Raw genomic sequence first — 15,976 nt, forward strand, 5'->3', positions numbered from 1 at the left:
GAACTTGTGGTTCTTTAAAGATCTTTATTGTTCACTCAGTTTTCCATACCCATCTCTGTGGCTGTGGGGTTTCTCAAGACAAACCTGTTGAAGAGATCTCTGTATTTTCTGAGGATTGCCCACCTTTCCAAAAGGGTTGGAATTATCGGGACACACCAAGAGTGTGCCTCCTCTGAATCTAAGACACTCCCCCTCGGAGCCATGGTTTGGTTCCTACTGACTGTATCACTTACTGCAAAGTGACAGGTCTAAAAGTCCACTGTAGTATTTTATTATATAGCTACTTAAGAGAAAATATGATCACTCTTCCTGAGAAGGAACCTAGGAACAGATGCTTGAAATGGCACATGCTTGAGAGATAGGGCCAAGCTCTCTAAAGTGGCAAAAGGATTTGAAATCAAATCCCAGGTGGGCACTGTTACCACATTTTTAAATTTCAGGAGCAAAGGGAAGGTCATATTATCCATTTTTGAGGATGTGTTTAGAATGCTTGACCTTGCTTCTCAGCCCCATCCTAAAAGGAATAAGGCACCTATTCCTAAGAGAGGGCTCAAAGCTGTGAATCTCAGGCAGAAGAAAAGCTTAAGCTTGTAGCTGCTGAAAGGGTCTTGGTTCAGGGCGTACTTATTTACTTCCACCCACTCCCCTCATTTCCTGTGAACGTACAGACAGCTCCTGACAAAGAGCTTTGGATTTCTGGTCCTTTTTAAAAGCCAACTCTTCTATGCCTCATGAGATGGGTAGGGATGACAATACAGCTGTGAAGTTTCCTTTCTCCCGAGTTTAGGCATTGACATTTTCTCCCAGACTCCAGCACAAGTCCTTTTAGAACAACCAAAGGCACAATATCTAGCTGAAAAACTCTCTAAACTGAAAGCTGCTGGAGGCAATCAGTGTATTTTGAGAAGCTGTAGTGTAACTTGGATTCCCATACTCTGCCTCTCAGAAACAGGACACCAGCCTAAATGGACCTTTCATTCTTACTCTCAAAGTAAGTTCATGAACTTACATCAGGCAGTCTAGATATGAAGTCAAAAGCATTGGCTTCCTTGGCTGCTTGCTCAATTTCAGCATCAGAAATGTCTTCTCTGCCATAGCGAATGTTCTCAGCTATTGTGGTTGCAAACAAAACAGGCTCTTGGCTCACAATGCCAATATTCTCTCGTAACCACTTGATATTAAGGGTCCGAATATCCCGACCATCTAAGGTAATCTAACAGGAAAAGAGCATGTCAAAGAAAGCAAGGAAATGTACTCTGCTCATAAGAAAGCAATAAATTACTCTTACCTGAATGAAGTATCAGCCAGAAGGTCAAGAAAAAAATTTGACTTTAATAAAAAACTATGTTGGGGGAGAAGCTACGACTGCAGTATTTCCATCCATTACACAAGTTGGAAAATGATGATGAGTGGCATAAACAAAGAAGACATCAGGGGCTTTTTTTCTTTCTTTTTTTTTTCTTTCTTTTTTTTCCCCAATAACCATCCTGTCTGAGCTGGCTTAAGAATTTTACAGCTTCCTTGCATACTTTAGTTTTCACATGGTACTCTAGCCCCTATGCCAGTTTGCTGTCCTCACAGTTGTGGCTACACAATCATCTCTGTGGCTGTTCTGTACATCAGATCAAAGAGTTCAAGTTGACTAAAAGGAAAGGGGAAGTTATTTCTAATTAGGTAATTTGCAGTGTGGTCATACGAACACTGACATTGACACAGCAAAATGAGGCATGGGGGCAGGAATGAACAGCCACAGGAAAACTAAATTTAAGAAAGAACATTGTTGAAAACAGCTGCCTTGATACCATATATACTGACAGTTCAATTTTTCATATTTAGAATGTTTACCTACTTTCAACTAGCAGTAACAACTATTAAGTAGCATCCTTCAAATATCAAGAATACAAAGCAAATTTTCTTTATAATGCGCTGTTTAATTTCTCTCATTTTTTTCCTTTGGAAATTTCTCATGGGAAGTATTTACCATTTACCAACTGAATTTAGTGTTCAGTGGTGAAACACGTACAATGGGTAATGATGGAAACTTCTGCTGTGGTTAGCAGATGGTGAAAAACAAGCCAAGGAAACAACCATTTTAAATAGGAAAACACTCTCTAGGTTTTAGCTTATATTCAATGAAAAGGAACCAAAATACAATAGGAATCTGTTGGATTATGCTTTGCTTAAACAAAGTTGAGGGAATTTTAAAAACTAAGAGTTGATAACAATTATTTTAAATTCAGATCTTGCAAGTCTATTCCAAGACTTGCAGCATTTGCCATCTGTGACATAATACTGTAAGAAGGAGCAGAATAATGAAGTCAAGCCAACAAGAGAAGATAGTTCATTTGAAATCCAAATTGTGGAAATACAAACTATGCAGAAATATGGTCAAATTCAGTCAAAATAGAACACAAGGTTCAGTCAATATGGGAAACTCATGCATGTTCTAACAGCTCTGAGTTTTTACAATTCTTTTGCAGACACTCACTTCACCCTGGTCAGGATCATAGAATCTCTGCAGCAACTGAACAGTAGTGCTTTTTCCACAGCCACTGGCACCAACTAAAGCAATGGTCTTCCCAGTTTGAACTTTCAAGTTTAGACCTTTGAGGATCTGCGAATTTAAAAAAAAAAAATTAAAAAAAAAAAAATAAAAAAAATATATATATCTCTACATGTGCATATATCTCTTAGTTTAACAAGTTTGATTAGAGAACAGTGTGTCAAGGTAACTGTAGCTGTTGCTATCAAGGCAGTAGAGAGGGTCACAGTCAGAAGGTATGGCAACATGAATAAGTTAACTGTACCTGGGAATATCCTGGAGCACTGATAGGAAAAAGGTTTCGCCTTTGCGTGTGAAATGTATTAGCCTTTGAAACAGCGTGGCTGCACGCAACCTGCCTTTTGGGAATGGCCACTAGATCCTTCTGGCTACCAAAGAAAGCCTGGGAAATTTTTGAGATGATTGATAACTGGAACAGGCCAAGTTCAAAGTTCATGCCAAGAAACATTTTAAGAGTTGCCCTGCATAGATCATTGCATTCCATTGCCTGGGAAAATTCCCCAGCACACTCAAATAAACTAATACAGACAAAGCCACACTACTCTGGACTTCACAGCTCATTTTCTCCAATTTGTGTGATCTGGTAGCTGGCTTGGTGTCTTAAATTCTTCTGCTGTCCTCCATTTTCCAGAGCATAATAATTATGAATCTCACAGAAGACTATTTTCAGGTGCTAAAGAGTATCACTGAAAACCAAGCCTGCTTTATTCTATTTTTAATATATAAGTGGTTGTTTTGACAAAGTAATTGCTGGGAAGTCCTTAATAAACCCCATTCCTTATTGTTGACAGCCTGAGCAACCTGGGGAGTAGTTACAGATTAATGATATAATTTTTGCTATCATTTCAAGTAATGCTGTGTAGTTGCCAAAATATTTGGCTGCTATGGGAACTCTTGTTTATACCAGGCTGATTTATAAGTTTTCCTACACGTTTTTGCAATGGGAGATTAAAACAGTTGCAATATTCCTCTCCTCTCCCTGTATTACATCCACCCAATTTTTGATCTCCAGGAAGCTGATATCCTGGTGCCTGTATTGTCAAGAATGAGCTTTATTCTAGATACCATAGTATCTCCAGATGCAAATAATCACTACCACATTCTAGGCTAGTTTTAACTCTTTTATCAGACAACATATTGCCAAGATTAAAACTAACAATAACTATCCTACTTAGATCTCTTTGATTTGGTTTAACCTGGACAGGAAAGATGACACTGTGTTGCACCAATTGCTTGAGAAATTGTGGGTAACTTCTATTCAGATTTGCTGATTCCTTTTGGCTCTACTTAATAATATTGATGCTCTTAGTAGGGACAGCTGATGACTCAGGTTTGAGAAGGATGGGAAATATTTCTTATTTCTCTCCCATTTCGTGTGCTGAACCACAACATAGCTCAGCAGCCTGAATAGGATTTTTAACAGGAAAGATGAAGACTCTGCTCTGTCCCTTCAAGATTTCTGAGCCAAGAGGGATAGAAGATTCATTGTACAAAATTCAGTCAAGGAGAAAGCCCAGCTCTGAATCTGTCCTCCAGCCATCCCAGTGTCCTGGAAACAGATTTGATGCACAATAGGACAGACCTCAGATGACTGGGTTGTGTAAAGCCACATGAAGAAACAGCCATAGAGATAGGAACCTTCCCATTCTCACCACTATACCAGCACATCAAGCTTTTAATTTTTGACATTTGAAATCTCTATTTCTACCTTTTTCTGCATCAAGGAAGAAACAATAGCAGCAGATGCCTTTTCTTTTTACCTTTATCAAGGTGTTCAAAAGACTATAAACAAATATCGCAAAGAGGTCAAACCAACTGTGCCACCATGAAAGGAATCACCATGACATGATGTACATAGGTCACTAATGGAAACTGAACTAGCAAAGAACAGGGGCAACAGTTTAACAGCAATTTTAGCATATGCCCAGACCAATGTCTGACTTCCAAATGTACATTTAGGATGATATGTTTCGATACTTTTTGAGAGTGTATTGTTGTAAAGTCTATCTAAAAATAGTTTTTCACAAGGGATATCATAATTCCAAAGAGCCAAAAAACTGGAAAAAAGTAACTTTCTGGTTTAACTGCCTAAAGTCCAGAAGTCTCAGTGAAAGATTTTTCAAAATTGTATTTGATTTATCAAAGCTCTTGTCCATAGAAATTCAGACTAGGAGCAACACATATTAGATTTGTCCTGCAAAAGAGAATGAAGTACAGTGGCAGTAGATTCTAGAGCTTTGTCTTTGTGCATCACTGGGGAGAAAATTAGGCCCCATCCCCTAAACAGGGATGCATTTCACATTCAAGAACAAAATTAGACAAACAATACGGACATAGGCTGAGGAATTTCAGCACAGTAATCTAAACAGAACACTTACCTTAACATCAGGTCTGGAAGGGTAACTGAAATGGATGTTTCTGAATTCAATTTCTCCTATGAGTTTGTCTGGCTTGTAACCTTCCTTAGAGCTGCTATCTATGAGCCTTTTCTGGAAAGAGGTTTGTAAAATAAATTGGTCGTTATTTCACTTTTGGAACGGTTGCTTCTGCTACATGCATTGTTCTTTACTTTCTCAGATGTTGGTTTGCACTGCAGTACATCATTGCAGAACTGCTGCATTTTACCTGCAGAATGCTGAATATGGAGGAACATCAAATTGTGAATTCTACTTTGACAAATGTAGTACATTTTCAAAACCAACAAAATCCATAGCAGAAAACCTGTAATTGCAGAACTTAACTGCATTCTCTTGCAGCCGAAACATGGGCTTCAGTAATCTGTACAGGAGGGTTTTATACTCACATCAAAAAAAAAAAAAAAATGTAGCCATTTCTCCATGAACTTTTTAGTCCTACTTTAAAATATTTTATATACACAGATATGCAAGTGCTGCGTAGCACAGAAAGACCAAGAGAATGATATGGAAAACCTTTTTTATGGCAACACCAGCATTACAGATTATTACGGTTATAGCATTATTAATCCCGTCTTCACCAATTCCCCCTCCCCAATAAACCCCATCTCAGCTGAATTTGTGCACACATGCATTTTTTAAAAATACTATAGTGCCATACTTCTTTCCCTCTGAAGCTGAAAGTCTAATATTAGAGAAAAAACCACAACCATCTATCTCAGACATACATGCCAGGTTCTCCAGCTTTCACTGTAACAAAGGCTGGGATTTTTAGATGAATGAAAATATTATGGGTTTCTGTAATAAACATCTATAGAGCTGGTGATTTGGGGCTCTAGAGCACTTTTGTCACATTTCTCAAGGGAAAAAAAATAGAAAGGAGAGGGAGTGGAAGCTAAGTTGGTTGAAAGATTTCTATTCTACGTAGTTAGGTGTTTACCTTATTGATAATCTTATATACTTCATAAGCAGCCCCACGTGCACTGGCCACATTCTCCAGGTTAGGAGCTGCCTGGCCCAGGGAGAAAGCTCCGACAAGCACAGAGAAGAACACCTGTGGGAGATGGAGAGGAGCATTGCAATTAACAATTACAGTGCCAGCAGTGCCCACACGGGCACTAGAAAGACTTAAGCACCAGCTCTACGTTATCCATCCCACCTTACAAATAGAGTCCAAGATAATCTAACTTGTTATATTAAAAGCTAGGCAAGATGAATACCTTTCAGTTGTTTTACAAGTGAGTCTCTAACAGCTAATTTAGCAAGCCCATGGCATAAAACAGAGACACCACTTGCATATCTTTCCCTGAAGATACAGAACATGTTTCAAAGCTGCATTGCTATACTTACAATTAACACAATGCCGATGTCATAATGTGGATCCTCAGCAGTGAGCTTGGTCCCGTACCAAAACGCAAGGGCATAGGATCCAAAGATAAAAAATTGCGAAAGACCTAGACATGTGTTAGTGGTAATGGATTTTTTCATTCCAACACGTTTAGCCATCTCTAAGTTAGCATCATATCTGAAAGTGGTTAAGGAAACATTAATTTGACAGGTACCACATGCCATTCTGGTCAGTATTTCCCGGTGCCCTTTTCTTAATTAACAGGATTTATGGAAGAAAAAAAAAAAAAAAAACAAGGTTTCAAAGAGAATACAGATTTTTTTTATTTTCTACAGAGGACTATCAGGGACATAATTAATTTGAATAAATCAGCTCTGACATATGCTGACAATATTGGCGTACTGTTATGGAAGACATTCAGAAAACAATTAAGCATCACAACTTTGTTATCATAATGGAAGACACAATAGCACTCTTGAACTCTTTGTTTTCATTTATCCTGAAAGGAAACCTTGAAAAGGTTTCAGCAACATTGTTTACCACAGAGGTACAGGTTAGTTGTCCACATTTAAAACAAGCAAAATAAAAACAAAATCCTCCAACAACCCCAGGCAACAGGGAGGGAGATAAATGAGAGCCCCCTCTGACCACAAAGCTGTTCTCCTACTGGCCATTTTGGGTGTCAACTATCTTTCTCTTAGGTCAGTTGACTGATTAACTTATACAACCACTGGACAAAGAACATCAGTATAAACACTAACAAGTTCAACTAAAGAATTATTGCTTCTAAGGATGTTTCAAATTCGTTCACTCATCTATAGTTTTCAGCAAATAGCTGAAAGCAAATAGCTTTCATTTACTCAAGTTTATTATGCAAAGTGTAGCCTATGAATAGTGTAGCTTCCTACTTGTAATCAGCATGGTCAGTAGCTTGCACCATTTCCCAACACATATCTTCAATAAAGTACATTTGCATCATAGGAAAACATGCAATTCATCCAACTGGAAAGCAGTCTTAAAAAACTGCATTAATTTTTCCATGTAAATTTCTAAGACGCAACTAATGCTGTATTTGTTAGTCAAACATATTGAAATATTTTGGCTTGATTGTGTTCTTAAAACCAGGCCCTACCTTTGAGTCAGCAGCGTCATAGGTCTTCCAGGGGAATGGTACTGCTTTTAAGTAGTGTGATAAATACATGGGATCAAATACTGAGGAAAAGCCAAGCCACTGCCAGAAACTAAAGGTGACTGAATATTGCATGCAAGAGTAAACTTTTGCAGTCAGTGGAGGCACTGTACAGTGAAAGGATGCTTTTTCTTACTCTGAGGTCAGCATTCAGGAGCTATGTAGGAGTCACAATCCACTATCTGAAAATGCACTCCAAGGTAGGAGTCTGTCCCTAGTAAAAGATGCTCCTAGGGGAGCCACTATGTTTGTTCGGGGTTTTTAGATTAAATGGAGGTAGAGCTGTGGAAGAGTCTGGCAGGTCAATCATATAAAGGAATGGCCTTACTTGACTCAGGTATCAGTTATTTTGTCTTTAGGCAAGGTATTTTGAATGATATTGACAGCTCATGTCATTTAATTTTAAGACACTGGTAATTGCAGAAGGTGGGGCGGAGAGGGGGCAAGTTATCTAGGTCATCTTAGGGCTTTTTTAGCTTTTACTGTTCAAGCAGGAACAGTCTTAATATTGTTGCACCTTAAAACAAATTCCAGTAAGCAGAAGACAGGGCTATAAGATAGTCAGAGCTCAGTCCCTGGAAGCAAATGCAGGAACAGGCGGTAGGATTCTAGGCTAGGGTTGACACCACCTTAAAAATTTTGCACAAGATGAAGGCAAACACGAGTTGAAAAAGATATAAGAATTTCATGGGGCATGTAGATAAGGTCATCTGCTTTGCCTTTCCCAGCTGCATGGAATCAGTGATGCCTTGTATCTGTATAAAATCTATTGCTTATGTTTGTTGAGTTACCTGATATGCATGTCAGTAAGTTTGTGGTCAGCCACGATAATTTCACCTTGTGTGTGTGACTAGGGCCAACACTGTGCAACTACACATGCTATTTGCAAGTCATTAAAAGTCAGTAATGTGATTTTACCCAAGGCTGTTATCCAGTGTAGTTTAAAAATAAGCTCAGTAATCAAAGATCAGAGCAGCAGCACAAATGCTCTAGAAGATAAGCAACTGATTGCATGCTTTGTTGCATCTGACTCATAGGTGAAGGTAACCTTCCCACCACTTTCACATTCAGATCAACTCCAGATCTCAATCAAGGAGAAATTTTCATCTGTGCTGCAGTGACAACACCAAGTAGCCTGTATTCACTGGCTAGGTCTATTTGCACACCTTTGTTTTCAGCTGATTTGTCCATTTATTGAAAGACCAAATGATACTAAGGAGAATCTCAGCCCTCTACCCTTCCAAAAAAAAAAAAAATCCCCACAAACAAATCCAAAACTAAATTTCCTTGCCATATTTTAAATATAATGATTATTTTTAAACTTACTTCTCTAATGCCTTCTGCTGTCCATTGAAAGCCACAACAGTCCTGATTGCTGACAAAATTTCTTCTGCCACAGCTCCTGCTTTGGCATAAGCAGACAGCTCTTTAGCAGTAAGGGATGCCAGGAGCTGAAAGGTTGAAAAAAAAAAAAGTTATTGCAGCCTACTGAAAGAATATGCACAGAGTCTTGGTGAATGAGAACAATCACACAAGATGCACAAGATCAGACTTTAGCGATGTGGGGGTCAGCTCCTCCCCATACCCTGAATTTCCCTCCAATAGAGTCCAATTTATCATCGTCTCCTCGTTACAATCAAAGGCTACACAAATATCAGGTGAGGTTTCAGACTGATCCACTTTCCTCCCAAGCTGAGGACAGCCTACCAACCACACTAGGAAGGGTGAAGGAGGGAGTGCCATAACTGCTCTGAGTTTCTGAAGTGTTCAGACACTAGGGTACCACCACCTATTGAAGTAAGCAAGTCAGTTACATTGCAGCCTCTAGCATTCTTTTTCTTAGCTTATTTTTAATGCTTCAGGTAGGAAAAACCCCACAGGATCACATAAATAGCCACTCAGGAGTATGAGCCATACACATTAATGTGGCTACACAGTGCACAAGGGGAAAAAGTTTTCCTATCTGAAAGGGAAACCTCTCCAGCCATTGCACTGATTTATATAACTTCTGTTTTCAGCAGCTGCATGTATCTCCATAGCTATAAGATCTATTCTGTACACAGCATAGAACTTAGTAAATTATTCAAAAGAGGTGTGGTACATGCATGTGCAGATGGAAAGAAGCTAAAAGGTATTTGTGCTAGGAGGGAAAACGAGGGTTTCCCCAGTGCTTGCCATGAGGAAACTGCTGTGCCAGAGAGATGCTCTGATGCAGATTACCCCCCTGCAACGTGGCATGAGGACAGGATAAGCAGACAGAAGGAACACAACTTACAAGTGTGTGCTTGGGAACCCAGAGAAAGGCTACAGGAGGAGCAGAAATCAAAGTAAGTGTGGGGCAAACCTCCCCCAACTTAGAAACCACACGAGGTTTCTCCCATTCTCTCCCCCCTTTTCTGTGCATAAGAGTTGTAAGGTTTTTCTGGTTTGTCTATAAGTCCCCACACACTTACAGTTGACCAAATTGCAGCTGATGCAGCAAGAAGTGGGCTGACTGACATAACCACCAGTGTCAGCTTCCACCCATAGATGAATCCAACAATAAGCCCTGACACAAACGTGGAAAAAAACTGCAGAAATATACTGATCTTGTCTCCAATGCCTTCGCGGATGGTGTTGATATCACTTTAAATAACAAAAATGAAAAAGATTTGTTAGCTTAGAATCCCTCTCATTGTGACTCCCTCCCCCCTCCATTTCCTGCCATGTGGCCTCATGTCAGGAGCTTTGCCATTTCCTAACTGGCAAAAGAAAATTTCTAACCACGGCTACTGAACTATACCATTAGGCTCTTCTGTGGCCAAAACACAGCAAAAACCTCCTATTTTTAAGGACTCATCTTCTGTATTCTCAACATTCTCTGCTGTTTCTATGCTATTTCACTAGGTCACCAATGACCTAGCTTCCTCATCTGGAATCCAAATAGAGCAATATAACTATATAAACTATCCAGCAGCCTCTTCACTCAACATGACCATCTCTAAATGATTTCTTCTGCTCAGCTCTCTGATGCATTTTATGTTCTTAATTTTGGCTACTGACTCAGATGAAGAGCTACCTCCATTCCATCATATCATTACTTGGAATAACCTCCATTTTTCATACAAATTTTCTTCCCTATTTTCTTTTCCCAGAACATGCAGATATTAGAGTTGAGAGTGGTTTCATTTAAGATTCTCATAGATTTTTTTGGAAAAGACCTGCATCCAAAGCTACTATAAAATCCAGAAAAAAATTATTTTAAAAAATGTAGCATTCACAGATATAATCCCATAACACAGGGGCAGTAGTCCTCACCCCTAAATCTATTTAAGTTTGTGAAAAAACTCCGAAGACTTTAACTGGCTAGATCGAATACTGCCTGAGATCTGACTGGGTGCAAGTACAAGCTCATTTCCATTCAGTTAAGTGTCACCTCTTGGTGCTTGTAAATTAGGTGGAAACAGCAGAGCTGTTTGTTTAGCAGGGGCGGATGTGTACTTCATGGACTTCAGAAAGCCAGCATCAGGCATTTAATGAAAAAACCCATTCCAATGCACGTATCAGTAACTGCACAAATGAAGCTGAAAAGGATAATGAATTTCTCACTTAAAGCTGTAATATCTCACACTTTAGGTTTGGTGGATTTTTTGGGTTTTTTTAACTCTCTATAGGCTATTCTACTGAGATAAATGTCAGTTTTCTTTCAAATGCCATACTCGGGGGTGTGTGTATGTGTGTAAAAAAAACCCCCCAAAAACCCAGAGCCCTCACTCTGTCAGTCTGGTGTTGAGTGTTCCTATCTGGGTAGTATCAAACCAGGCCATCTCCTGATGGAGCACTGCAAAAAAGAACTTCTGCCGGATCCTTGCAGTTTGCCTTGTTGCAGTAACCAAGAAAGTCCACACTTGGATCATGCTCAGGATAAACACAGCAAAGCCAATTCCCACGAAGTAGTAAGCAAACCTGGGATAAGGGAACAAAAGCCCAAGTGATCCCACTTTATCTCATGAGAGAAGTTAGACACACAGAGCAGCGACAAGTCTTTTTTAATCACACCAAAGCAAATACTGAAGCCTGTGATGCATTATTGGAAAGGCAAACATGACTTCTGCTCAAACAGGTAACACAGTAAAAGAAAATCCTCCAAAACATTATTAAGAGAAAAACTACAGATCCTTACTTTGTCATATCAGCTTCTATATCCACACCTGGAGCTGATGTGCAGGTAGAACTGTTTACTGAAGTATCTGTGAAGGGGAAATAGAAAGTAGGAAGATTTGAGGAAGTGTTATATAGAGCGACTGATTAATGGCAATATGGGGTTGACAGTCGGGGAATGTTTTGAATTTTGTGAGTGGGGTCTGCAATATAAACTTAAATACAAAATGGTGTGGAAAATAGATACTTATTTTTAAGCAAATAGTGCCTGGTAACTGAGGTTGCTTGTACTCCCTACTATTACAACAAAGTCAAAATTCATTCATAAAGTGCACATGAAATGCTTTGGTTTTGTCCTGGTCTAGTCATTAAAAATGGATCGAAATGACTGGGGTATTTCCAGCAGAATGTGGGTAGCTCATAATATACTTTCTTAGCTACGTACCAGTGTATGGTCAGGGGGCAAAAAAGGAATCTTAGCCTCAGCAACAAAGCACGGCCAATATGTAGAGAAATTTAATTTAAACTTTTTACCATTGGGTTGCATGCCACTTAGCACAAAGCTGTTTGTCATCTCTCCAAAGAAAATGATCAAAAGCGGCATTCCAGTGCCATTTGCAGCCGCGGCAACCAAACCAACTATCATCAATAGGACATCCACCCCATCAGCATAGCAAAACTGTGTAAGCATTAAAAAGAAAGAAGAAAAAAGAAAAAAAGTGACATTACACCTGACAGTTCATGCATTTGCTACACTGCAGAAGACTTGCAAAACATGCTTCATCCACATAATCTAAGCAGCAACACTCCAACAGAAGGTAAACTCAGTACATAAAGATTTTGTAATAGTCCAACACATCTTTAAATCAGTACTCAGGCTGCTAAGAAAATACTGGCAGGACAGATTCTCAATCTGGAAAAAACTACATGTCTGCAAGTGATGATGACCTTTGTAGAATAGATTGTATTTTGTGTTCCATTGAGTTACATATTTACTAAGATAATGCCCCAACAGTGTAAACAAGAGTGAGTTATTGACCAGCACCTGGCTTATACCTACCAGTAGAAAATGTTTTCAGCAGAGACAGACTGTATCTTAAGATTTGTCTATCCCTGAAGCTTTTTGTTTAAAGAAGGATGTGAATTTAAACTGCTGTAGATATCTTGGGATGTCGTTCATCTGAAATTGGAGCATTTTATTCCTGAGTGGCCTAACCATCTCATCAAGTGTAAATACACATGGAATAAACCAGAGAAGAATAAAACTTTTCTTGTTTCAGAGTAAGTCAGTCCACATGCAAGAGCTATCTTTGTTTGGGAATAGCTATCCTATAGAAAACTGACACAAAACAGTACCACTGGTTTTGATTTGGTTATCTCAGAGAGCAGGTCTAGAATCAGTAGTCCTCAGGCTTCTTTCCGGTTTTTGATTGCCTATGAACTGTAATTCATAAACAACTCACAATGCCAAAAAAAAAGAAAGTATAAAACAGATCATCAAACAGGACACTAACCAATTCAAGAAAGCCAACCGTTCGTCTCTCTGGCTTCTCATCTTTCTTCCTAGAGCAAAGTACGAAAGACTGATTACGATGAGGGTTTTTTTAGCAAACCTGCATTAATCTCTTCTTCTCCTTCCTCTGCTCATTTGACTTCCCCATACACCTAGTTCACTTTAAGTTAAAAAAACACCTACATTTTCTTCTTGGGCTTTAACTGGTCAATTTGTTCTACATTTTCCTCATGCTGGAAAGAAGGATCCTCACACGCCTTGCTTCCAGATTCTGTGAAATAAAAAGATTTTTTTAGCATAATAATCCATCTATTGTGTCTTTTACTGCTGATTCTTTTGCATTTAAAGACTAGTTTTTTCTCATGTTCTTGGGGGGAAATTCCAAGAAAAATTCATCAGGCTCTTCCTCTTCCGTTTATTTTATTCCCAGAAAAAGCTTCTGTAGTTTTGGTTTGTTTTTGAGAACAGGGAACAAGAGACATGTTTTGGTAATGGCAAAATTGTTTACATATTTTCCTGGGAAAGGAAGTTCAGAAAACCAAACATCTCAAGCACAAACCAAGGCTACAAGCTTCCACATCCATTTCTGAGACAGAAACAACTTCATTTTTATAATGCAAATATATTTATACAGAAAGACTATCAAAGACTAAAAGAAAGAGTTAATTCTTCCCTGAAACACCTGTGCAACTGAATGCAAATTAGGAGAAGTCCTAACAAAATGAGTGGAATTGCTTAGAGTGAAGCTTATAATTGCTGCAGGTAACACAGAATAGATGGCAGTTAACTGAAGAGTCTTTAACTCTCATAACCATCTTCACTACTCTATTGCAGTAGTTGTTGCATGTCCCACTTCCTTTGTGCCAGGGGCTTTAGGAAGATATTTGAAAGCATAAACCTACCCAGCAAGCTTATAGTTCAAAATGCATAGAATAGGATGTAACAAATATACAAAGAAACAGATGAGTAACCACAGTGGGGAACCAGCTCTAAAACAAAAGGAGAAAAGGCGCTCCTCATACCAGCCACTCCCAATCTACATTTACCTTAACTTTAGCTGCTGACTCATGATCAGTAGAATTTTCTACACACTGTTTTAATACTGGTTGGCCTACAACGGCCCTTTTAGACAACCATTTGAAAGCAATAAGGTTATCCCAGCTTACTCAGCTTACCTCAGGAGAATTTTCATGCCCAGGTTAGGATCCTCCTGAACAGTTTTACCAATGTAAATTAATTTTGCTAAACTTGATGGAATGATTCAATCAGAAAATGTTTTATAGGTGTGGCTTTAATTCACTCAAGTGTAGGAAACTCATCATGTTATCTCCTACAAAACCACTATGGCAATCAGGAGAGCTCTGTAATGTTCTTTAGATTCAAACCTGTGGAACATATTCTTCAAACACACATGTGTTGCTCCTTCTTACCAGGATCAGAGAGGTCCTGTTCCATGGAATTTGCAGAATAGTTCTTCATTGTTCTTTTTGTTGTGTGCTTGTGAGAGAGTCACATTAATTAGAACCTGCAATAACCACCCCCCAAAAAACCACTTTGATTTAGTAAATATTTAAAGAGTTCACATCTGTGAGTTTATCTATGACTCAATCACATTTTGGTCTCAATATTATTCTACTTCAAAAGAAAGACTAAAAAGAAAATAAAGCAGGTAAGAGCATTAAAAAGGAGCTACTATTAATGAGCTATTAAGAGCAGTGCACACTATTACTAGACAACTTCAGTCAGTAGCCTGTTTTAGTAGTCTTTTATGTTGAATCCTGAAATCATTTGTATAAAAGTTATTGTAAACAATCTATTACAGAATTGAGGATTTCCCTCATTACCTTACGTTTGATTAAAATTAAATGAACAGCCATAACATGTCATGAGTACAATGATAAAGACATGCACTCATTATGTCACGTAGTTCTAGGATGCATTCAGCAGCAGTAAACGACTGATGCTCTAAGTCTCCTGAGGCTTTTCTTCTTGATCTATCAAATATACTGGTTAAAAAAAAAAAAAAAACCCAAAAAACAAAACAACAAACAAGAGCAACAACAAAATCCCAAGCAAAAAGCCACGCATGAATCTGATGAAGCCCAAAACAACCCAGACAAGAAAATGCCTAACCAACCTCAGATAAAGAAAAAAAAAAAGAAAAAAAAAATCCAAAACAAACAAACACCCCCAGAAACCAAAAAAAGAACGAACAACCTGTTCGATTGCTGGCTGTGCTTTTCCCCTGTCGTTGTTTCAGCTCACCTTCACAGCCCGGGCTGACTCCCGCACGCGTGGGCTACCGCGGCCCCCACGCCGCGATGCCTGCGGCGCTCTCCGCGCCCGCCCCGGGCTTTATAGCGGCGGCACCGCCCGCCCTCGGCCCGGGTTCCTGATGAAGGTCAGCGCCGCAGCCGGGCGGAGCCACCTTCGGCTTGGGTTGCCGATGATGGTCGGTGCTGCAGCCGGGCAGGGCCGCCCAGGATGAGGGGCCTGCGGCGGGATGCCGGCCGGCTCCTGCCCTCTGCCGCCCTTTGGAAGCCGCCCGAGGGTTTCCGAGCCCGCAAAGCGCGCACGGAGAGCCCATCAGCCCCTTGCCGGAGCATCGCTTCCGTCCCGAGTCTCACAGAATGGTTAATATTAGAAGAGGACCACTGGATGTCATCTGGCCGGGCCTCCCTGCTCCAGCAGAGTCATCTAGAGCCCGTAATTTAGGGCTGATCGGTACAGACGTATTTTGAATATTCCAGCGAAGGAAGACTCCACAGCCCCTCTGGAAAACCTGTTGCAGTGCTTGGCCACCTGCACA

The 15,976-nt window shown here is 39.6% G+C and overlaps 1 protein-coding gene across 5 annotated transcripts in view; it reads right to left on the minus strand.

Annotated features, from left to right (window-relative positions):
* The window catches only part of ABCB5 (ATP binding cassette subfamily B member 5), a 37,766-nt gene extending 22,260 nt beyond the window's left edge, over window positions 1–15,506 (minus strand). For 2 of the 5 annotated variants that reach the window (XM_066196057.1, XM_066196092.1), the window contains exons 1-14: window positions 15,433–15,506; window positions 14,598–14,692; window positions 13,351–13,438; window positions 13,169–13,217; window positions 12,189–12,333; window positions 11,677–11,743; window positions 11,268–11,459; window positions 9,968–10,139; window positions 8,841–8,965; window positions 6,328–6,502; window positions 5,918–6,031; window positions 4,942–5,052; window positions 2,489–2,614; window positions 1,010–1,213 (exon numbers count right to left, since the gene is read on the minus strand). In XM_066196057.1, coding sequence (XP_066052154.1) covers window positions 1,010–1,213; window positions 2,489–2,614; window positions 4,942–5,052; window positions 5,918–6,031; window positions 6,328–6,502; window positions 8,841–8,965; window positions 9,968–10,139; window positions 11,268–11,459; window positions 11,677–11,743; window positions 12,189–12,333; window positions 13,169–13,217; window positions 13,351–13,438; window positions 14,598–14,646 — 1,617 coding nt within the window. In that variant the 5' untranslated portion in view covers window positions 14,647–14,692; window positions 15,433–15,506. Of the gene's footprint in view, window positions 1–1,009; window positions 1,214–2,488; window positions 2,615–4,941; window positions 5,053–5,917; window positions 6,032–6,327; window positions 6,503–8,840; window positions 8,966–9,967; window positions 10,140–11,267; window positions 11,460–11,676; window positions 11,744–12,188; window positions 12,334–13,168; window positions 13,218–13,350; window positions 13,439–14,597; window positions 14,693–15,384 lie in introns of all 5 variants that reach the window. The other 3 variants (XM_066196084.1, XM_066196077.1, XM_066196067.1) reach the window with 3 other exon arrangements.
* Window positions 15,507–15,976: the final 470 nt, after the last annotated feature.

The sequence above is a fragment of the Chamaea fasciata genome, unplaced genomic scaffold (genome assembly GCF_029207755.1).
Source record: "Chamaea fasciata isolate MVZ Bird 193981 ecotype frontalis unplaced genomic scaffold, bChaFas1.0.hap1 SCAF_1, whole genome shotgun sequence".
Lineage (NCBI taxonomy): Eukaryota > Metazoa > Chordata > Aves > Passeriformes > Sylviidae > Chamaea > Chamaea fasciata.